At 33.7% G+C, this 24,696-nt stretch overlaps 2 protein-coding genes across 3 annotated transcripts in view; one reads left to right on the top strand and one right to left on the bottom strand.

The window, feature by feature from the left end:
* Positions 1 to 11,022, bottom strand: part of LOC140062358 (homer protein homolog 3-like) — a 38,419-nt gene extending 27,397 nt beyond the window's left edge. For both annotated transcript variants that reach the window (XM_072108539.1, XM_072108540.1), the window contains exons 1-4: positions 10,924 to 11,022; positions 2,706 to 2,862; positions 2,006 to 2,137; positions 1,235 to 1,336 (exon numbers count right to left, since the gene is read on the bottom strand). In XM_072108539.1, coding sequence (XP_071964640.1) covers positions 1,235 to 1,336; positions 2,006 to 2,137; positions 2,706 to 2,862; positions 10,924 to 10,970 — 438 coding nt within the window. In that variant the 5' untranslated portion in view covers positions 10,971 to 11,022. The remainder of the gene's footprint in view (positions 1 to 1,234; positions 1,337 to 2,005; positions 2,138 to 2,705; positions 2,863 to 10,923) is intronic.
* Positions 11,023 to 13,359: 2,337 nt separating this feature from the next.
* LOC140063157 (E3 ubiquitin-protein ligase arih1-like) overlaps positions 13,360 to 24,696 on the top strand; it is a 20,742-nt gene continuing 9,405 nt past the window's right edge. The window contains exons 1-6 of the mRNA XM_072109614.1: positions 13,360 to 14,008; positions 15,915 to 16,070; positions 18,856 to 18,924; positions 19,215 to 19,307; positions 21,174 to 21,229; positions 24,361 to 24,534. Coding sequence (XP_071965715.1) covers positions 13,790 to 14,008; positions 15,915 to 16,070; positions 18,856 to 18,924; positions 19,215 to 19,307; positions 21,174 to 21,229; positions 24,361 to 24,534 — 767 coding nt within the window. The 5' untranslated portion in view covers positions 13,360 to 13,789. The remainder of the gene's footprint in view (positions 14,009 to 15,914; positions 16,071 to 18,855; positions 18,925 to 19,214; positions 19,308 to 21,173; positions 21,230 to 24,360; positions 24,535 to 24,696) is intronic.

Below are 24,696 nucleotides of genomic sequence, written 5' to 3'. Positions count from 1 at the left end.
AATATTTTGAAGTACAGTAATAGGTACTGCACATGTTACTGAATACAGGTATTGAGTACACAGTACAATCACATCAGACTAGTGCAAAACAACTGACCAATGGAATTAGGTCCCCAACACAAAGCCACATCAAACAATTTGTTTTAATTACCGTATATCCTCGGGTAGAATCCCACTTCAGGTCATTTCCCGAGTATAGTCCCAGTATTGACTTTTGGTCTGGATGTAGATCTCTCTCTAGCCAGTTTAAATGACTTTTATAAGAAATGCTTACCAATAATTTCTTTTCTCCTGAATCAGGGTTTTCCCGGGTATAGTCCCACCCCACAAAGTCAGCCCAAATTTGTGTTATAGGGGGGGGGGGGGGGGGTAAGATTATACCAGAGGATATGATAATAATAAATTGTGTCCGCTTTCATTTGAGAACTTTTTTATCCAGTTTGGAATCTAAACATGAAGAGTCCATAAATGTTAAATCAGAAAACTACAGATAAATAATATTTATGATGGATATGTTCTTTCAAAGATGAAACATGTTTTATGTGTTGCTATTGAAAACCACTTAAGACATTATTCACAAAAGTCAAATTCCATAATCATTACATTTGCTAATGTTATTTTAAAGATGAAGAATCCCTTATGTATTTTTCAAAAGATCACATGAACTAAAATTGATCTAAAGTGATTAAGAAACAAATCACATGAACTAAAATTAATCATTAAACAGATTGCAGAAACTAAAATTAGCTTGAAAAAGATTACTTTAAAATGTTAAAATTGATCATGAAAGAGATCACATAAACTAAAATTAATCATGAAAGAGATCGCATAAACCAAAATTAATAATGAAAGAGATCGCATAAACTAAAATTACTCATGAAAGAGATCGCATAAACTCAAGTTAATCATGAAAGAGATCGCATAAACTAAAATTACTCATGAAAGAGATCGCATAAACTAAAATTAATCAGGAAAGAGATTCCATAAACTAAAATTGATCATGAAAGAGATCGCATAAACTAAAATTGATCATGAAAGAGATCCCATAAAATTGATCATGAAAGAGATCGCATAGATTAAAAAAATTGTAGGCAAAGAATTCAAAATTGTCAGATTATTATAAACTGCATTTCATGTTCTTCCTTACTGTATGATATGATGACCAGGAAATCAACAATATTCAGCTTAAAAGGTAAATTTAAGCCCTGTTACTTGTATAGTATTCTGTACTTACATGATGAACATGTGAATTCACAATATTCGGTGGTTCTCCACTCCCTTTTTCTGATGGTCCACCCTTCGTAGCTTCCTTCACTTCATTAAATTTCTCTACAAACTATAATATAACATAAATGAATACAATCAACTTACACGTACGACAGTGATCTCTACGTTTCTTGCGTTCTTTTTATTCGGCATTTAGTATACTTTTAAGCAGTCAACTTTACAAGTTGTATCAGGTAATATAACATCAAGTATGCTATAACAATACAACTTACAAGAAGGAAGTAATAGGCTTACAACAATGTTCCTGGTGCAGGGGTGGTGTTTCCTGGTGACCTATGAATTCTACTGGTACTATTCTATAGACATCTCTATGGTAACCTACTCCAAATTACTTAATAATCATACTTAATAATGCATTGCATGTAGATAACATCTTTTTTATTGTTGCAGAAATAGTACTGTGTACACATACGGTACATTACAGAAAATCTAATTATAAATATGTAAATCACCTACAATATCCGAGACTACCCTCTACCTTAACAGGTTTTTTATAATCTGTGTCTTCCAATACCATCAGACTAAGCGAGTGGTATGGAATAAATGGTAAGGGACAATGGACTTGCATTGGCAGGCATGAGTTCGAGACAAGCCTATGTGCCATTTCTTTTATCCTTAGGTAACATACTTTACATTCATTGCATAGTCTTTCAATTAAGATTTTTTATTTTCAAAGAGGAATCAGTGATAAAACTTGAATAAATAAATTGATAATTACTTTATTTAACTCTGCTTCAGTGGAAAACCCTAAACCATACACAGTGCTTGCTTTGCTATCAGACCATTGCCCAAATTTCTGAGATGTTTTAGTAAATGACATTGAAGGATTTATAGTACTGTTAATAATAGCCTAAAACAAAATTGAAATCAAATGTTATTACAATAACAAATATGAGTGACTATAGTAATGTTAATACAGTAATAGCATACAAAATAATATAAAAATCAGTGACTGAATAAATAACCAACACTGGTAGTACAGCATATGAGTGTCACTTACCACCTGGATAAACAGACAATAGCATTGCTCTCCAGAGGGAAAGTAGATACAAAAAGATAAAAGTTCCTATTGCATCCCTCTACCATAATGGACAAGTCCACAACCACACTCTGAGGTGAAAATGGCCACACATAATATACCACCGCCACCATTACTTAAGCTTACTTAACTGCGGGGATAGCTGGAGCAATGACAGACTGGTCCATTATGGTTGAGGGTGCTTTAGACATTAAGCCCTCCTCCTGGAGAATATGGGCTATTGTCGGTTTATCCAGGTAAGCTAGGCACATTTAAAATTCACCTCATTTAAAATTAAACCATAACCATTAAACCATTATCTAATAATCTTTCACAAAACAGTGAGTCCTGTGTGTATTGAATTGTTATGAACTAAAATAATTAAAGTGAAGCTGCCTACCTTACTGCCATCTACGCTAATTATGCGATATATGTTTTTTGTGTTGTCATAGAAATACGAGATGTTGACAGCCTGTTTACTGGAGGGGAGCCAATTCTTTTTTGAAACAGGATCAATTCGAAAAACATGAGCTCGTGTGGTGAAGATCGGTTGTTCCCTGTGAAGATCGAATGATGAGTTTAATAAGTAACTTATTCTCACATCTTTTAATTTTATATGAAGATTAAAAAAAAAACATTTTTATTCAACCTTCACATTGCAAATGTCTACTTTAACTCTTACTTTTCAGGGGGCGGATCCATGAGTAGAGCAGGGGCGCACGCTTCCCCTCATTCTTTTGACAGCTATAATGAAATTATGAACTATTCTTTGATATTAATATTTTATGTTAGCGCTCCCCTGTTTTAAAAATCATTAATCCGCCTTTATTTTTAATTTTATTTCTGAATAGACACAACATCAAGATACTTGTTCAATTTATCAAATACAAATTAAAGCTCTGTCTACACAATCAACATTTACTGTATCAGACAAAAAATGTCCATATACAGGGAACATTTTCGCCAGTGTAGCGTAGCAAAAAGCTATACAAAACAACCTTATTGCTACACATTTTGAAAATTGTGTAGCAAAAAATACAATACAAAACTATGTTTCTCGACTTAAAAATCAGTTTGATTAGCAATATTGCTAAACAAAATTTTTAAATGAAAATTTTCCCTGATATATGGTCAAACTAGTTTGATAGTGTAGACAGATCTTAAGATCGTGAGATGTCAGACTGTAACTTCACATTGCTAATAAGATCGATTAATCATTACGTTGATCTGATCCTAAGTGGAAACTTTACATTCTCCTTATGTACAACAATACTGTACATTAATTTCTAACAAAATCATAAATGTTTTATAAAATATGCTATACACTTTGCATATTGGAAAACAAATTTCTCAAATTAAAACATCATAAATTACAAAAAGTTAGTACAGTATTAAGAACTGGGTATAGTACTGAAAATGACATGGATTTGTCCATTTTACAGCATCATATTCCAATCATCGCCTTCTACCTCCATAGGGATTTTCAAATCAAATACATCTGTTGTAATACTAATAATCATGAAAGTGAATGTAATCTAAATACAGTACTAACATACTACAGTAGTACAAAACATCAATCAGGCTGGTGCATTAACATTCATTTTAGTCAAAAGTGGTTATGGGAAACCATTACACTTTCAATGGGAAGGGAGACCATACTGTACAGTACAACGCAGTAATGGAGCTCAGAATAAAAAATATATATAGAAAAAAGCCTTGGTATACAGTGCATACTGTACCAACATAGGGGTTTTCCCACAACAAAGAGCACTATGGTAGCCTTTTTTTATTACCGGTATATCAAAATTACTGAAATTAATTAAATACTACAGTAAGTATTTGTTCTAAACTATGGATATAATTTAGTTCTGTCTATACTATCAAAATTATATGGCAAAAAATGTAATTGGTGACATCATATCCCTACCATATTTGGGCACAACCCATTTTTTTTTGTCACATAGAGTTTATATTGTAGACAAAACTTAATGGTTTTCAAGAACCTCTTCTGAAGCTCTGTCTACACTATCAAACTTTATGTGCCAAAAAAATGTGATGTGCCCATATATGGACATGATGATGTTATTTGTATCACTACCATATTTCAGCATAAACTAGTTTGACAGTGTAGACAGAGCTCAAAATAGATACCTTGTTTGTACGCTAGTACTACACTGTACTGTATATTACATCTTAGTGGGAGGCAATAAAAAAAAAACAAGATAGCAAACCAATGTGTATATACAGTACTATTATTAGACTGTAATAAAACAGTTCACTTCATCATCATGTGCACATGATAGAAAACAAAGCAATTAAAGATATGCTATGAATAATTCACTATATAGGTGATGCTAACATTCACAAGTCTGAATGAACTCACTGGCTAGATGTTATTAATAAATAGCACCTTGTGTTGTGTTCTTTCAGTTATAAAAATACATTTTTACTACAGTTAGATAAATCATGAATGATTCCACCGAACTTTCAAGTTAAAATAACGATAGTGAGGCATTTAATGAGTAGGCAAACTGCCTTAAAATGTGACATGTTTCGAGAAACTATTCTCAGAACAGAAAACAACGCCTAGAGTACATATATAATGTACCATTAGGACAGGTTATATGTAAATAAGGAAGTAATTAGCTAATGATAAAACAACAAGGAACATAGGCAACAAACAATCATATGGCAAGTGTGACGTCTAAGTAATCGATTTGATTGTGTGATGTGAAGGGCCTCCTTGACCTTAAGTTTGAAAGCGGAATCTGCAGAATCCAGAACGGTGAAGCATTCCGCATTAGCGAGGGCCTTACACCGTTCTGAATCCTGCAGATGTTGAAAAATGTGAGAAGCCTTGTCCCTGAAATGTTCACACATCGCATTTTTAAATTTAATGTTTATTTCTGATAAAATTCTGACAAGAATAGTACTCAAATAAATTTCCTTTTATTTCGGATGTCACATCCAATCCATCCATCAAACAAAAAGCGCAATAACTGTAAAATTCAATAAAACCTCGCATCTTATACTGTTCTACAAAAGACTTGTATCATTATAATACATCTTACTTAGGCCTACAGTATATACCAAGTTTTAAATGCTATCAAAAAGAATGACTGTACTGTACAGTGTACACAGTTTCGAAAGAATAAGTTTGAGAAAATTGACTATTAACCAACTAATGTCTTGTGTACAGATTGTGTACCACTAATTTTGATTATACTACAGTACAGTATGTTGGACATACTGTAGTTCTAACTGCTTGCTGCTGTATGTGTACTAATATACACTTTAGTAACTACACAGTACAGTAGCAATGTATGACTGCACAGAACGACGTTGGTATTTACACTTTTAACAGTAATGGGGATGACTAAGGAATCTATTCTAATTATGAATGCATTTCATTAGTTTCATCTATTCTGATAAAATCACTTCATTACTGTAGAGGTTAAGCTGGGGTTGAATTCAGAATTAGAATAAATGAGGGAGAATGGAGAATGATCCATTCTAAACAGGAGGTGATAGAGGGTAGGATGGCAAGCCCATAGCCACATTTTACAGGCCAGGCAACAAAAGAGCCACCCTATTGTACAATGTACTTTTTGTTCAATAATCTGTCACTACTATCTTTTTATAAATAAATGTCTTTTGAATTAAATTGAATGTACTGTAGTAATACTGTACTGAATTATTGATCAGGTATTATTATTAAGTGCTTTTCCATTTAAAGATATCTTTTAACCAAAAATATTTTTATGTACTACTGTATACTGTACTATGAAAAACACTCTTATCTTCCTATTAAGCATGAATCAAGTGATTTGATTTGATCAATGTAATATACAGAGTGATCAGTTTTAAACAAATTTGACTTGCATACACAATTGATTTTTACTTTACTATTACTAGCTGAGCATGTTTTTGGGAATGCTAAACTATTTGTCAACGTTTATATTAGTATGTACAGTACCATAACTTTTTCTTATGAAAATGTAGAAATAAAGGATGATTGATAGTTTTATACTTTATTAAAACCTTAAATTTATAAAAGTACCTTGAAAGAAATCATTAAACTGTCAATGGAAGGTGCTTTTATTTGTTGGTGGTAATGTACAGTAGTTATATTATGCTATAAAGCCACCATCCATCTAGTAATGTTCATACATTGTTACTATACTTTTTAAATATCTACAGGTTTATAATTTCAAAATAATTATAAACTCTCTAAGTCTGATTTAAAGAAAAAAACGAATTCTTATTCTTGCTAATTTATAATTAGCTAATTAAGAATTTTATAAATAAAATAAACTAACTGAATGTTTACAATATTCATGATTTTAAGATGTTAACTATAATTTGTAATTTGTATTGCAAGCTTTGTCGGCACGGTAACAGTACTTTTCAAAGAAAAGTTAATAATCAAATAGGCAGTTACTTTGACAGTACTGTACTTCAATTAGCATAAAGGTAAAGTAAATCTTATTATTGTCCTCAAGCTTTACTGTAAACTATAAAATGAGTGATTCACTTTGTATTGAAACTGATGAAAAACAGGGGTGTGCTTATTAACTACAGTGTTCCAAGTACAGTAGGAGCCGTGTCAGTAGGCTATGGTTATTATTACCTTCGCCAAAGAGGTATAAATATTTTCATTATTATTATTATTACTGACAAACTTCAATTCAGTCTAAATCAATTAACCTTTGAACTTTAAAAACAAATTCAGCTTAAAGCAAAATTGTCACCCTGCTACTGTACCTGAGTATAGGTTGATTATCTTGAAGATGAGTGTGCTTTATTTCAACAATGGATTATGTCAGTAGGGAACAATGAAGATGCTCCTATTCTACTAAGTGCACTAACTCTCTGTTAAATGATTTTACAACCATTATTACTGGGTTTTTACAAGAAGAATTTCTCCAACAGAGTTGTTGTACTTCATCACAAATTGCGTACAGCAGGCCTTGTCTTTGAAAATCATAAGTGTGCTACAAATTGCACTCCTCAATATATTCAGGGGTGCTGTAGGTGTGCTGTTTGTATTTTCGTGTGTAGAAGTTTACTAAATTTAGGCGTGTTGTAAATCGCACTCCTGAAGGGCAATTTAGGAGTGTGTTAGGTGAGTAATCGCACTCACTCGCCTTAAAAGACAAGGCCTGGTACAGATGAAACCACTGCTTACAATAAGATTGCATACCAATACAGTATGCCAATTAAAGCATACTGAAATCAGAATTCAACAATAAAAGTAATTTTTTATTTCATTTATATGGCGCTTTTTATAAAGCGCCTGACAGTACAAAACAAGCATAAAAAATGTTAAATAAAAAAAGCAAGAAACACAAGATATACAACATCAAAAACCTTAACTAAAATATATAAGATACACAAAATATCAGTTTCATCAATGACGTGTACCGTTTCAAGTAAATTATTGCAACATGCATCATATTAATGGGTCATTTAAAGAAATGATCTTAGAAAATAGCCAAGACATGAACAATTTATGGCTGCTATTATACAGGTACGCCGTGTATAGGGTTCTCGCAGAATGCAACTGATTGGTCAATTAAAATCTTTCATGCATACAAATTTTTATAAACTCATGTTCAAAGTTTAACACCGATTTTTTCGACTGATTGGCTGGCTCAGTGGTGTGGTACTGCTGCTGGTTTTAGAGGTTTTGTAGGTTCAATTATCAATTTGTTTTAAAAATTTACTATTGTCTTTTACAAATCATCGTCTTTACCCGTCATCGTCTTTACCCGCCATCGTCTTTACCCGCCATCGTCTTTACCCGCCATCGTCTTTACCTCCCATCGTCTTTACCCGTCATCGTCTTTACCCACCATTGCCTAGAGGGATGTTTTTATTTAGGTTTAAAAGGCCGAAGACGCGATCGTCTCAGCTTTAGCGATGAGCAGTTGAGTTCTGGTGCAAGAACCCTAAACATGGCGATAAATATACTTTGTTCATAATTCACTAAATGGTTAGATCTAGTGATAGAAATAGCCAACATTAAATGAATACCCTATTTCATTTTTTTTTGTTTTTATTTATTAACGCCTAGTAATAGTATATACAATAAATAATGATTGAATTTAAAGTTGGTGTACCCTATCTCAAAAAAATATATGAGGGCTTTTTGGTAAGGGCCTACTTGTTAAACATTTTTCAACCAGCAAAGAGGGAGAGGGGGAGAGTAGTACCAATAATGCACTTGTCAATTATATTATTAACTACACAACCCTCAGGATAGATGCATCATGGGTATGTTATTTAGAAATAATTATTGATGCAGGGACATATAAAATGATGAAGAATGGTGTGTTAATTTAATCATTTTTCCACCCACCATATCAAAAACAACATAGTCAAAATTGGTCAAAATGGATGCATCACGGTCATCTGAAGGTAAGTCATATTTTGACGCAAGGGTGTGTCATGGTATTCATTATTGGTATGACGCACCTCTCCTCTGGGGGTCATACAATTCACAAGTGCATAACACAACATAATGACAACTGCTTCCTTTCCTCATGCCCTTTAACACCAGGGAGACATCTCCCTGTTCACACCAAATCAAAACATGGATGGAGGTTGCCATCAAAACATTTGAATGTTATTGTTGTTATAATATTAGTTTAATGCGACTGTTATGCGCGATTTGAACGATTTGCGCAATTTGAAATTGCGCAAAAAAATCCTTGCGCAATTTGAAATTGCGCAAAGAATTCTTGCGCAATTTAAAATTGCGCAAGGATTTTTTTGCGCAATTTCAAATTGCGCAATCAACTTGCGCAATTTCAAATTGCGCAAGAAAATCTTTGCGCAATTTTAAATTGCGCTGCACAATTTGTAAATTGCGCAAGATAGTTCTTGCGCAATATGACACCTTTGCGCAATTTGAAAACGAACTGTAAATTTTCCCATACATGGCTAGGCTAGGCCTAGGCAGAGGAGTTTAAAATTTAGAATAAGACCATTTCAATGAAGATAATGTTAATACTCACTTTTTAAGTTTTTAGTCGCGTGGAAGCGACTCTATAGTTCACTATGTCGGTCGGTCGGCCTGTCTGTCTGTCTGTCTGTCTGTCTGTCTGTCTGTCGGTCTGTCTGTCGGTCTGTCTGTCTGTCTGTCGGTCCGGTATCACTATGCGTTTTATCGCTTTATGACCTTATCTTGATATCAGTTTAATCTAGCTAAGTCAATTTTTCACAGAATATTCCTTATGGCCAGGAATCGATGTGGTTATGTTTTCACGGTGCGCAATAAAAAATTACGCGGTCTACGCACGATTTAACGAAATCACGTTTGTAATCATATCTTAACAACCATGAATCACAATTAAATAAAATTTGGTACTCATAAATTTCAGGGCATAAATCATCATATGGCAATACAATTACGTGCGTAGCGCATGTAACGCATGCGTAAGCGCGCTTAAAATTTTCAAAATTTATTTTCGATGAAATAAGAGTACGTTTCAGGCAATTTTAAGCGTTTACAAAATTGCCATGAGTGCGCAGATTTTTGCGCGCGCACTGCGCGTTAAATGATATTGCGCACTCTTCTTGCCCGATTTCTGTTTTCTTGACTTACTTTTCAACTCGAAATTACGTTATACGAGCACGTCAAAAGTGACAGGCTACGCACGTGTAAATTAAAAAAATATAAATGTTTTTAAACATTTCAACATTTTTAAACATGTTCAGTAATTTCGGTCAGTATAGTTCACTATGTCGGTCGCTCCGTCTGTCTGTCGGTCTGTCTGTATGTCGGTCTGTTTGTCTGTCGGTCCGGTATCACTATGCATTGTAGCACGCGACTTAATGGCTGTTGGCCTTGTTAATATTAGTTTAAGCTAGGCCATGTAACCTAGTCAGTATCAGTAGTCCAGACCCTAGCTAGGCTAGAGTAGTATAGCCGGCCGCCCGCGCCGCGCCCGCCTGGTGGAATACCACCGCTTCGTTTTCCTTCGTCGGTTCTTCGACGGTATGCTAACTTATAACAATATTTGCACTACTAAAATAAGGAAATGCGATATTTATCTTTAATTTTGAATCATTCTTAGAAATTACTATAAAAATATGGGTGTGCATGATTTCACAATCTGTCGAAAAACCTTGCGCAATTTGCAGATTACTTGCGCAATTTAATACGTTGCTTGCGCAATTTGAAACACATGTTCCAATTCAAATTGCGCAAGGATTTTTTTTGCGCAATTTCAAATTGCGCAAATCGTTCAAATTGCGCATAACACGACCACACACATCATATTCATAATATGATAATGAAATATTGAAAAAAAATTTAGTTTAACCAACATCAAGTAACTTTTCCGTATTTTACATTATTATTGTACTTTATTAATATATATAGTTTATTATTTAGTGTTATTGTAGACCTACAGTGACTAGCCTAGGCCCATACTGTACAGAACTGATGTACGGGAAATAATTTCTACTCTCAGAAGACCAGGTGTGGCAGTCGAGATCGCGGTGCAGAAGTTGTGAAACGCTGGCCTAACTAATTAGCTAGCCTAAAAGTTTTTATAAAATCGTAAAGAATATTTGATACCGACTTATAATACAGTCGTTATTTAACTTACCCCATGGTAAAGTGTAACGTACTACTACATATAAGTTCTACTATCATTTACAAAACACACACAGCTAGCTACTATCTAGCTGCCAGCACACACATACAGCAGGCTAGCGGAATAAACGCAAAGCCAAAGCGTGAAAAATGAAATTCCAAGCCCAGCAAAAGTGTATGATAAATGTGTTTTTTGACATAGCGCCCTCTCTCTAAATATAACTTTTTGTTGTTTTTTGCAACACTATCTTTGCTTTTTAATTTTGGTACATGGTAGTTTATCATGAGTGTTGTTAGATTGCCTTCTTCCATTCCGAGCATCGCTAGTTTGACGAAATATTTCAACCGAACTTTTGACCTAAAATATATTGATTATTTATTGCACTCATTCATTGAATTATGAAATGAAATATTAGAAGTCTCTTGCATACAATTCATGCCGGTAGCCTACTTCAACAACAGAACAAAATTATAAAATACAAACAGCGCATACTAATTTTCTGACATTATAACGCTGGTGTTCTTAAATTGAAGGTGCTAAACATAACATTTATGATATCGAATACAGGTGGTGTAAGCCGCAGACAAAAAAAAATGTTAAGGTGTGCTCTCCCGCCTCAGCACTAAGGCCCAAACACAGTATTATTCTGTGTACCTCAAATACAGTAGCTCGCATAGCTTTAACTCTATTCCACCAGGGAAACTTTCCGACCAGCATGGGATTCGAACCCTCAAAATTCGTATTATTAACTCGACGCTCAGTCGACTGAGCTAACCGGTCATCTTGATTTTAAATAGGTTAATACAGGCTTTGTTCACTCAAGATGACGCCATGAATATGCATTTTGACGTATCGATGAATTACGTAATATGAAGCAAGTACGTATAAATAGACATTATAAGGTTCAGTCAATGTTGGCCTGTTTTGTGACATAACGGGTAATGCTCTGTTTTAAGTACTCTCAGTTATAGCCTGGGTTAGAATCTCTCTACGGTTTTTATTTTTTTTAATGTATTTATTTTAATAGAAAATAAATATTGTTTTTCTTTTATTTTGAAGATAAATATTTAGCGGGTTATGTTAATTTAGGAAATAGGTCAGCTATCTTTGCGATTCCTACCGTCGTAAATGCATATTCATCTGTCATGATGCTGTCGTCATTATGCATACATAATCACTATAATTTATATAGTAATCGTCAGTATGATAGGGGATGCCTCTTGCCACACCATAGAAATTCATTCGCGGTTGCCGCCTTCTATCAAAATTGCACAAATTAGCCTCTAATCAGGATTGGGTTGGTTGTTTTTTTTAGCCTCAAGTCTGATAAGAAATAGATTAAAATGAAAGCTTCATATTCAAATCTATACGAAATTAGTATTATTAATCTAGCCATGGATGTATAAAAATAGACCTATGATCTAGCTATGAATGATGACCGGTTAGCTCAGTCTACCGATTCATTAGTGTAATTGTTTTATAGATTGTAAAATTTTTGCGTGTAAACGAGGCCACATTTTAATCATGAGCCGCATAGGAAAAAAAGCTTATTTCCGTAAATCCGGCCGGTTGCTGTTTTTCTGATTTGGGAAAATTAGTTATAGATTGTTCCAGACTTAAATGTTGTATTCAAAAGACAATCTCAAATCTCAATTGAATTTAGTGAGAAAATATTCAAAGGCGATTTTTAAATATTTATTTTAAAGTTAGAATATCCGCTATAGAACGATGAGTTTCTTTAATCTTAGTATTTTTTCACGCTGCTGCTCTAGCCCGCTACGTCCCATTAGGACTACTCAATCAGAAGCTAAAGCAAGCAGCAGTTATAGTTCTAAGGACAGACAGTTTTGTGAAAATGGAAACTCCACTATAATTTATTGATTCCAGCTGCTACAGTAGACCCAAAAAACGTCTGGGAAAGAGTCTATTAGGACATGTCATGCTAAAATTAAAAATCCCTAAGCATTTCTGGTATATTCACTGTCAGATATTCATTGAATTATTATCGAAACAGTCCATTAAAGTTTGTGTTTGTAATAGGATACTTCACAATTGAAATATCTAGGGTGATGAAGTGACCCCCAGATTTGACCTTAGCAATAAAATTAACTAAAGTGACAGAAATTGAGTATTCACTTCTGTAACAAAAAAATAATATTTATTCACATATAAAAAAAGAAAAGAAACCCCAAAACCATTGTCTGACAGACAATTTAAGTATTTGTTGCTTTAAATTACATTTTTTTCAGATAAAATAACTATTATGTGACAATAAAATGACACATTCAAAAACATTTGAAATAAAAAATATTTTTCAATAAGCGAGCAGCGTTTTTTATAAGAAATATTTCTTGTTTAAAAACTTTCTTTGCAGTTGCCAATAACATTTTTTGAAGAGCCCCCTCTAGAGTCTTTACTTATTACCCACAATGCATTCATCAATGACGGAATTTCGGGAAACGATTGTGATTACTACGGGGCTACAGTGTTGTTGTGTCAGGGCTATTTTTGTCCTACTAGAAATAGGTAACTGGGCGGGTAAGGATAGGACACATTTTGCTATAAATATTCGAATTATATTTTTGAATACATGGAGAAGCTTATTATGTTAAATATTAAGTTTATTTTCCGATGAAAGTCCGTGAGTGTAGCTGATTCTTCAAGTTCCTTTCCCAAGTGACGTATTTCTTTATCAACCAGGCCATAATAATATTGCGGCAATATTGCCTGGTATCAAGGGGTATTCACATTTTGTATTTACTTTATGTAAAATACACTAAAGGCGGATAAAACTATTCGACTGAGAGAGATAATAATTTGTAAAAGTGATAGCCTAATCAATTTTCTACTCTATAAACTGTATCAATACATATTTTAAATGGATGAAGATGAAGGATTTTTCATCGAAGACGATGAAGAAGAGCAGGATGATGACCAGGGATCGAGTGGTTATGAAGACCATTTCGAAATGGAAGGTGAAGAATCTTCTTCAAGAGATAGGGCAGAAGATGATGACTTTTACTATGAAGTTTTAAATCCAGATGCCATAGTTCAACACATGGTTGATACTATACGAGAAGTAAATAATGTTGTAGAGGTAAGTGAGAGGTCGGTCTATTACGTACGATAGATATAGGCCTAGTAGAGATCTAATAATTAATTGTTTTTAGGAAATACAATGAATTTCTTGGCGATACCTACGGATATCTTATCTTGGAGAGATGAAAATGACAAATGCGCTCATAACATAGTCATAGTGTCGTTGGCATGGCGTTTCCGGACCTAAATGTGACGGCAAATATCTTGCATAAGCCTACCTAAAATGGTCTGTGAGTAAGTACAGTAGTTTGACTAAATCTATGCGAGGATTGAAATTATTTATGTGTAGGTAAGGTTAAATCACATTTTGGTCCAAAGTGGTTTATCTTTTAAGTAAGAATACTGATTTATTTAATCAAGTCACTGATTATAATTGATAGATTTCCCACCCTTTAAACTCTAAAAAGACTATGATCGCCTAATAGGGCATGCATGTAAAATACAAATTGTTGCCAGACCATTCTTAGTTTTGCCAAAAGATTTTATTATGACTTATAGAAGCCACTGTGACTCAAGTCATGTCATCTGGCATCAGTCAGTTGTGGTTACAATGTTGGCATTACATCATTGCAGTATTTAGTATTTGACTGAAAAGCAGAATGTTCAGCACCTGGTTGGAATTACAGAATAAAAATTTGTACATTACTTCAATATTTATTGCACTTTTTTGTGCATATTCATCATCAGTTGAGGACATCGTATTATGCCCTCTATTGATCCATGATTGCCATAGTGCAATACCTTCCATGATCAGCACACCGCAAGATCCCCTACTCTTTATCATATGCATTTACATACTGTAGGACCAACAGCTTTACATCCCATTCAAAGAACAGGCTTTGCTATTTGATATGGCACAATGTCTAATGCCAGTCAGATTCTATCCTTTATGCTACATCGCCACGCTCAGCCTCACTCCGAATAATATCAGGGTCACATTTAATGTTTTGTTAAGCTCTGTCTACACTATCAAAAATGTGTTGTGCCCATATGGACATGATGATGTCATTATCACTACCATATTTGGGCATATCATTACCATATTCGGGCACATCACACTTTTTTGTCAAGCTATTTTGATAGTGTAGACAGGGCTTTACATTAGTTTCCATGTAAAGTACGTAGTAGCCTTTTTTTTTCATTTTAATTAAGCCAATGCCAAAGCTAAAGACTTCTGACATAAAGAGTGTTTGTATACTGTTAGACAGAAAATAAAAATCATTTCATTCAATATTATGAAAATAATTTTTCAAAAATATCAACAGCTCTGTGGATGTTGAAATATCTTTAGGAATGTCTTTGAGTTCTAAATTCATCTGTTGTTGTAATAATATGATAGTCTATTTCCATTTTAATGGATGGATTATGAATTGTTAAATGCCATATTAAAGCAGTTATTTTATATCTGTTGTGGGTAAGGAGAGTTCAATATTTAATGTACTACAGTATTAATACTGAGAATCATGGTTTGTTTTATATTATTATTATAAAGCCAATATCTAATTTACTGATACTGTAAACATGTCAAATATCAATACAGTGTTGTGTATAAAGCTCTGTCTAAATTATCAAACTAGTTTGACAAAAAAGTGTGATAATGATATGCCCAAATATGGTAGTGATATGCCCAAATGTGGTAGTATTACATCACATGTTGTTATCACATAAAGTTGGAAGTATAATTTCAATTATATGGTAATCCTATTGCATGGAAATTTAATATTCTGATTTAATTCATTTTTATTGAGCTCTATAGAGTACTGTATACAGTTACAACACATATATTTCATCTTTTTCCTTCACCAAAGAATTTCTCTTAAAAAGAGGTGTCTTTTCAATAGGGATGTCTGAACAAGGAGTTGTACTGTAATTTCAATGTCGCTACATTTTTTTTTACATTATAGATACCTGCAACTGTAACACGAATATTATTGAATCACTTCAAATGGGACAAAGAAAAACTTATGGAACGTTATTATGATGGTGATCAGGATAGGTTATTTTCAGAAGCTCATATAGTTAGTCCTCATCGGCAGTCGACGCCACAGTCTGCATCAAAAGTAAGTAAAAGAGGTTCTTCATAAGAGATGCTTAAATAATATTGCAGATGCTGTTTCATCACAAAGCCTTTATGGCAGCCCCTGCATTTAGTACCTGCCTGAGACGTATTGGCTCATGCCTTTCCTCTGGTCAAGGTGGACACTGGATGAGAGAAGCCCTTGATCAATGTTAGGTCCAATCAAGGTGCTTTAAACAGTCCTGGCTTGTTTGTATCAAACCTGTTAGTGGCGGTAATTATCGCTGTTGGTTTCGATGAAATAGAATAAAATAAAATAAAATAAAAAATAGGTTTTAGTTGATTTTTCATTATAAAGGAGTAAGCTCACATTGTTTCTAGGTTAGAAGCCGATAGCTGAGTGTTATTTATGAATTTTAAATGTTGTTCATGATGGGTATTACAATTTGAATGAGGTAGTGATGATTTTATCCTTAATTCTCCACTTTAATATTGGTGAAAATCAGAAATATATGCAACTGAGAGCAATATTGAAAAGTTAAGAACTGTGAATAATAAGTTTAGTGAAAACAAAATTTGTTTTTATATTGTATTTAAATGAAAGATGAAATTCTATATGAAATTCAAATCTGTGGATTGGTGATCATTTTAATGTTATTGTTAGTGATAGATACAGAAGGTGAAGAATATGCAACTGAGTAGAGTATGGAAATAATAAAATCTTTGAATGTTAAATAACATTATCCAAAAATAAGCTTTTAACCCTTGACCCTGTTCGAACTATATTCAATATTCTGAGAAATGTAGAGAAAAATTGTACTAATTAATTTATTCGATCTGGTGAATGTTTCACATCTAAGTGAAAGGTAGTTGCTTTAATAGTGTTATCCAGACTAAAAAGTTATACAATCTACTTGTTTTATGAGTTAATAGGATACTCCGGATTTGAAATTGTCTAAATGAAATACTTGATTATAAAAATAGACTACTTTATGTAGACAGTAAGTTTTTTTCTTATAATAATGATTATGTTAAAACTTTTTTGAAGTATTCACTTGAATCTCTGCTGAGAATAAGAAAAAAAAATTATGTATAACATATACTGTGAATTACCTGTAGCTTTGCGTCATGTAGCTAAGTAATTGTTCTAAAAGATACGGAGATTAAAATGTACAATCTAGTCGGAGCAGGTCAAAACATCTGACCAACAATTAAATAATACATTAAAACTAATGATAATCAAGTTGTAAAATGAAGAAAAAAAAGATGCATAAAATCCTACTAATCATTGAAGGAAGTGACAATGACATTAGTCTCATTATGTATGTATATAGAACAGGAAACCACATAAAAGTCATTAGATATTCTCGTCTGTTTGTCATATCTATCGCAAAGATTGTATATGTTTGTTACATACAAAAACTCGTCTTCCCTAATCTGTGGTTCCCACTAGAGATGCAACACAACGTAGGGGATTTTACTGATCACAAGCGATGAATTATTTGAACTGCCTCTTATCATTGGTCAACTCGCTTGTGTTGCGTGTACGTCCTTGCGTTACGTCCTAGTGGGAATCAATCTTAAGGGTTCTTTCATGATGAATGTTGCTCAAATGGCAACCATTGATTTGGCAGGGTACTCTTCTGAAAGATTCACTGGGTTCTGTGTACACACACAACCCAAATGTGTACTGTACACAACCCAAATGTGTACTGTACACAACCCAAATGTGTACTGTACACAACCCAAATGTGTACTGTACACAACCCAAATGTGTACTGTACACAACCCAAATGTGTACTGTACACAACCCAAATGTGTACTGTACACAACCCAAATGTGTACTGTACACAACCCAAATGTGTACACACACAACCCAAATGTGTACACACACAACCCAAATGTGTACTGTACACAACCCAAATGTGTACTGTACACAACCCAAATGTGTACTGTACACAACCCAAATGTGTACTGTACACAACCCAAATGTGTACTGTACACAACCCAAATGTGTACTGTACACAACCCAAATGTGTACTGTACACAACCCAAATGTGTACTGTACACAACCCAAATGTGTACACACACAACCCAAATGTGTACACACACAACCCAAATGTGTACACACACAACCCAAATGTGTACTGTACACAACCCAAATGTGTACTGTACACAACCCAAATGTGTACACACACAACCCAAATGTGTACACACACAACCCAAATGTGTACTGTACACAACCCAAATGTGTACTGTACACAACCCAAATGTGTACTGTACACAACCCAAATGTGTACTGTACACAACCCAAATGTGTACTGTACACAACCCAAATGTGTACTGTACACAACCCAAATGTGTACTGTACACAACCCAAATGTGTACTGTACACAACCCAAATGTGTACACACACAACCCAAATGTGTACACACACAACCCAAATGTGTACACACACAACCCAAATGTGTACTGTACACAACCCAAATGTGTACTGTACACAACCCAAATGTGTACACACACAACCCAAATGTGTACACACACAACCCAAATGTGTACTGTACACAACCCAAATGTGTACTGTACACAACCCAAATGTGTACTGTACACAACCCAAATGTGTACTGTACACAACCCAAATGTGTACTGTACACAACCCAAATGTGTACTGTACACTGGGCTTACAGTTGTAGGTCCTTATCCAAGAAGACAGTAACTGTTGATGAGAGCCTTGAACCTGTGCTGACTTGGTAGTAGCTTGGTAGTAAGTTTAAAAACATTAACATTAACGCTGTTCATAAAATCATACTACTTTTGTTTGTTGTTAGGTCAATACAAGGTCATCGTCCTGCCTCATGCAATCTTGTATGGTATGTTGTCGCACTATGCCAACAAACGTAAGTTTAGTGTCTTTATTCAATTATTGTACTGTACCCCTTGAAATTAAATTATTACAAAAATACAATACAAATATGTGCTTTAAAATATGTTAATATTTTCGCGCTTTCTATTAAATGTAGAGAATGGATTGAAAAGAAATTACTTTTCTAATAAAACTATAATTTAAAAGGACAAAAGTCAAAGTTTTTGGTTAAATTTTACCCTTTGAATAACTACAATTAATTTATCTTTAGGCCTATTTTCTATGTTTTTGTGTGACTATCTTTAATGTCTATGGTTCTTTTAGGATTTTTCTTCTTTGGAATGTGGACACAAGTTTTGCAATGAATGTTGGACTAGATATTTATCAATGAAGATAGTGGATGAAGGCATGGGACAGGTAGGTGTCATTTATTATGAAAAAGCCTCTCAAACAAAGCCAGTCTTTTTTTGTGCCTACAGCAGTTTACCTTAAACTCATTTAAAGCTGACCCCAAGTATAAATCAACTCTGGACCAGAATATCACTTATTTTTGTCTTAACTTGATGTAATGTAATATGTCGAAATCCAAATTCTGAGGCGATAATGTACATACCATGAATTTGTGGAATTACTGTACAGTTGGCTATGATGATATAGAAATAAAATAGGATTTATAGAGCTCTGTCTACACTATCAAACTAGTTTGACATAAAAGTGTGATGTGCCCAAATATGGTAGTGGTATGCTTAAATATGGTAGTGATATTATGCTTAAATATGGTAGTGATATGCTTAAATATGGTAGTGATATGCTTAAATATGGTAGTGATATGCTTATAGTAGTGATATGATATCAGTATTTCCATATATGGCCACATCACATTTTTTTGTCTCATAAAATTTGATAGTGTATACAGAGCTTAAGATACATTTTATTTAAATTGAGTTTTATTTTGTAATTAATTTGTTATCTAAAATTGTAATGTTAAGTTCTTTAAGTAATTACTATGTTGAATGTTAATTAAATATTAATTTAAAAGGTTAATTAATATGTAACATTCAAATGTTATTAAAGAACGTTCAAAATGTTAGGTGACGAAAATCAAAAATGTTATGTTGGGTAATTAACATTTAAAATGTTATTATAAATCAGGATATGCTCTACATGTATGTAGTCTGCCTTCAGATACAGTCTCTTGTAAATTATCCATGACATTCATTACTACCTGCATTTAAAGACACCTTCCCTACAATTTGTGACGTTTTGTAAAAATAATACATATATATTACTTTAAAAACATTAAACCAGGTCATTCCTTGTCTTAAATGTACGTTTTATGGTAAATTATGATAAAAAGTGAGAAACAATGCACTACCTAAGTAGCTCACGGCGACTGACCTCTCGTGGACGGTCTTTAGGCCTAGCCTAGCTAGGCTTAGTTTTGTAGGCCTAGCTGGTAAACATCGGTAACGTAGCCTGACGTTGTATAGTTGCTGCATTAATTGTCTTTCTATTTTTGCCAGACTCCGTTGATACAAATTGGGGAAAACCCAGTATTTTCGCTGAAAAGTTAGGAGTCTTCCATTTGTTTTGGCCTCGCGATCGATCGAAAAGTGGGTTAATTACAGAAGAAAAGCAGAAATATCAATCTGCGCGCAATGCATTTTGAGATTTATAGCGGGCCGCTATAATTATTAGAATCGACTTATTTTTCACATTTTTAACCATTTAAAGACAAAAAAAGTTATCGCAATAGGACCATATACTGTAGTATTATTTTTACATTAAATATAGTTTGTGAAAGTTACTAAACACCGATACCAATTGGTTGTTGACCAAAAGTGAACTTAAATGTGTTGTGTTTTGAGTATAATAAAACTAAAGCTCTGTCTACACTATCAAACTAGTTCTATGACAAAAAAGTGTGATGTGCCCAAATATGGTAGTGATATGCCCAAATATAGTAGTAATATAGCATCATCATGTCTATATATGGAAACATCACATTTTATTGTCACATAAAGTTTGATAGTGTAGACAGAGCTTAATTATTTGACAATGGACATAGGCTCCTGCTGAACACCCCTAAATGTAGACCATTTTTCAAATGTGAAGTTTATCTCATCCTTTTCTTTATAGAATCATCTTTAAAATATATTATTATTTATTTATTATTGTTATTTTTTTTGCTTACGATTTACAGTAGTACAGTTTATTGGCAACCATGTTTAAAAAAATGTGTTTATTTTGCTAAATGAAATTTGATTTTATTTGTTTTCTCAGACTATATCATGTGCAGCTCATGGGTGTGACATTCTTGTAGATGACCATACAGTTATGTAAGTGACAATTTATACTCGTAACTACATTCAGTTTATTGTATCATAAAAATCCATGTGTCCATCTGATTAACATTTAAAGATGCAGGCCTCGAATTTGGGGATTTTAGGGGCAAGGCCATTTGGCCTCCGGTTTTCATTGATTTTAGGGGCACCAAGGCCAAATGGGAGGGCACCAAGGCCATTTGTTTTAAATCAAAGGGGCACCAAGGCCAAAATCAAAAAATATTTTAATAACTAGGCCAAAATTTAAAAATAGCTTGTTTCCAAATGTTTTGGGGATTTCCCCCTATTCATCAGATCGCGGAGTAGTAGTAGGACTGTCTACAATACATCTTTTTGTATTTCATATAAATATTACGTGTATTTACGATCCATATAAATAATAAATAGGTACGATGTTCAGCGTTTATAGTTTACCGTCCTGTGTTGAATGTTTCGTTTAGTTTCAAATAATGCGATAAAAAGGCATGTGAAGCCAACCAAGTAAGGCCCGGAACAGGTATAAAAACCCTTACAACAGCAAGCTACTCAGCCTTTAACTTTAGCTAGCAGCCGACGGAGAAGAAAACATGATACAAAAACAATTTGTTTGTAGGCCTTACCTACAACTATTCATACACAGAGTGTTAACCACGGTAAAAATCAAGCCAATGACATTATGTAGTAGAATATAAATTATAGTTATTTTCCGAGTTTCGATTTCTGAAGCTTTTTTGTTAGTACTGTATAATCCATATTTATAAGAATTCAAAACACGGACGGACACCGACCCCTTTCTCTCTCTGTTTAGCCTTCGGCACGTGTATTCTGGACTTGATTCATTTCCTTGAATTCGGTAAAAACGCGTTTGGTAATTTAGTGTACGACGTTGTTAAACAAGATTTTTCGATGATCTGTCTGCTGGATTGAGGTGGGTGCGATAAAATATAAATATGATATACTTCCAACGATCTTCGGGTTGAGGTGCAGGTTTAACTTTGGTGCTAAAGGTAAACACCCCTAATTTTACACGTATAATGGACTACACCATGCAGGAACGCACATGGTATTTTCTTCTCAGGAGGGTGCGTGTACGTCAAAAGGAATTGTTTTTCCAACGATCCGATCCTTCGCGCGTACTCTCACACACGACGTTGTGTGTAGTGTGTGAAATTTCTTATCAGAGGGTGCGTGTGCGTCAAATAGAATTGTTTTCCCAATGCATTGAATTGCGTGTGTTCGACCGGATCGGCGGCGGGAGGATAGGCTAGGCTAGCTAGGAGTGCATGTAATTTTTTTTATCGAAGGCGGCTAGCTCGATTATTGTGCGACTTTAATACTTTCAGTAACCTCTGATCGAGGAACGTTTTTAGCTTGATTATTAAAAGTTTACACCCCTGTATTTTAATGTACTATCTATACCATGATTTACCACGCACGGCGGCCGGGATGATATTGTTTTGGTTACCCCTATTGCAATGTTCGATGTTTTGTTTACTGTTTGTGTATTAATAAATGCGTTTAGGGAAATCCCCTTGCAACGAAGACAGGCGATAGTTTTGCGTCTCGTCCGAGTCGTGTAAACAAATCTTCTTGACATTATTTTCTATCTAATTCAGTGGTTTTTATTGTGGTAAAACTCGGGAAGGGCACTCGCGGCCAACGCAAAAAAAAGGGCAGGCCAGTAGTGGCCGTGGGTGCTATTAATTTTCGAGGGCATTGAGGCCAACTGGGAGGGCACTGGCCGCGGTGGCCGCGGTAAAATTCGAGGCCTGAAGATGTATTGTCCCCCAAAAACATGAAAAATTAAAATTAATAAAATCAGACTTTGAATAGATTATTTTGTAGTTTTAATAAAGTTAATCACTTAAAAAACAGAAAAAATTAATGGTTTCACTTATAAAATGGCAAAATAAGTGGTTAAATTCAACCAAAAACCCATTGGCTGGCAGCCAATTTGACTATTTTTTGCTTTAAAGCTCAGGTACAGGCATGAATTTTAAATATAATATTTGGTTAATTGTACATAAATCAAATCTTTGTAACAGAAATCAAGACGAAAAAACATGAATTTTCCTTAATATGGTCAAATACAAAATTTGGCAAAATTCTTCCATAAAAACCAGGAAAACCTTTTTTCAGTAGTTAGGTAGTAAACCTAATGTAATAACATGTTTGGTGACTCCCTAGCAAGTCAAAAAAGATGGTGGATATACAGTGGATAATTTTTGCTATAGCATGAAAATAAAAATCTGAAGTTGAATAAAAATACCAGAAATGTAATATTCAAGTTATATTACCTATATTTAGTCATCTGATAACATTTTTTACCACACTGTTTATTTTTCATAGCTTTTTAAAATGCCTCTCTATTTACAAAATTTGTGTACAAAAGAATAGAGATTTTACTGTGTAATTTGAACTATCCCCCCACTGATAAGAAAGTGCTTATTTTCAACAAGTTCGTGTAATACAAATAAAATCCCAAAAATTATGAAACATAGGGGAAACTATAGATCGATAATTATTGGAATGTATGATCAATAGAAATGTTTTGCCCGCACCTGGCCTTTATTAAATTACAGTTTTTTAGGTAAATACATTTTCTTTTCGATCTAATTTTTGGTCAAAGTGGATAACTATAGTGGATAACTATTAGGTGACATTGAAATGGCATATTCAACAAAAAATGTTTTAATAATTATTTTTTCAGGGGGACAATACATAATACATATGAAACTCACAGTACAGCATAATGAATTGTCAATTACACTTTATAGATTTATGCATCCTTATAAATCTTGGAGCCATATTTTAGATCATATAGTATCAAACGGTTATAGTTTTATTAGAACAATTTTTAAAACCCATTTCATGACAAGTTAATTTCAAGACATAAAGGAAAAACCGACTAGTTTGAAAGAAAATGGTTAGAGTTTTTTAATATTTTGTAAAAATTTTTTATTGTATGTATCTCTGTTTTTTTCTGTATTTTTTTTTCCTGTACATGTATCTTGAAATAAAAAAATGTTTTAATGTCGTATCAAGGTAATAAAATATTTTTTCAAATTTACATATAGGCATATGGTGAATTCCATAGTTAGTTAGTAATCACTAGGTTAATGTTTGTTGATAATGTTTTCTTTCAGGAAACTAGTTAAAGAGCCTCGTGTAAAGTTAAAGTATCAACACCTTATAACATTGAGTTTTGTGGGTTGTAATCGTCTGATGCGATGGTGTCCAGCTCCTGATTGTCCGTACGCTGTCAAGGTCAACCATAATGAGGTCAAACCAGTCAAATGCCGTTGTGATCATGAGTTTTGGTATGTCTTTGTAAAGAATTTTTTCCCTCACTGAAACTAAATAAAAACCACGTCAAGTCTAGGCTTACTTTTTTTCGAAAAGGGTGTTTATAATCCTCGATAAGATTGAGAATATTTATTATTCTTAATTGTTGTTAAATTTGTAATTTTGTCAAAATAGTA

This window comes from Antedon mediterranea, chromosome 11, assembly GCF_964355755.1.
Source record: "Antedon mediterranea chromosome 11, ecAntMedi1.1, whole genome shotgun sequence".
Taxonomy (NCBI): Eukaryota; Metazoa; Echinodermata; class Crinoidea; order Comatulida; family Antedonidae; genus Antedon; species Antedon mediterranea.
The sequence above is the reverse complement of the archived record's forward strand: the minus strand, read 5'-3'. Positions and strand labels throughout refer to the sequence as shown.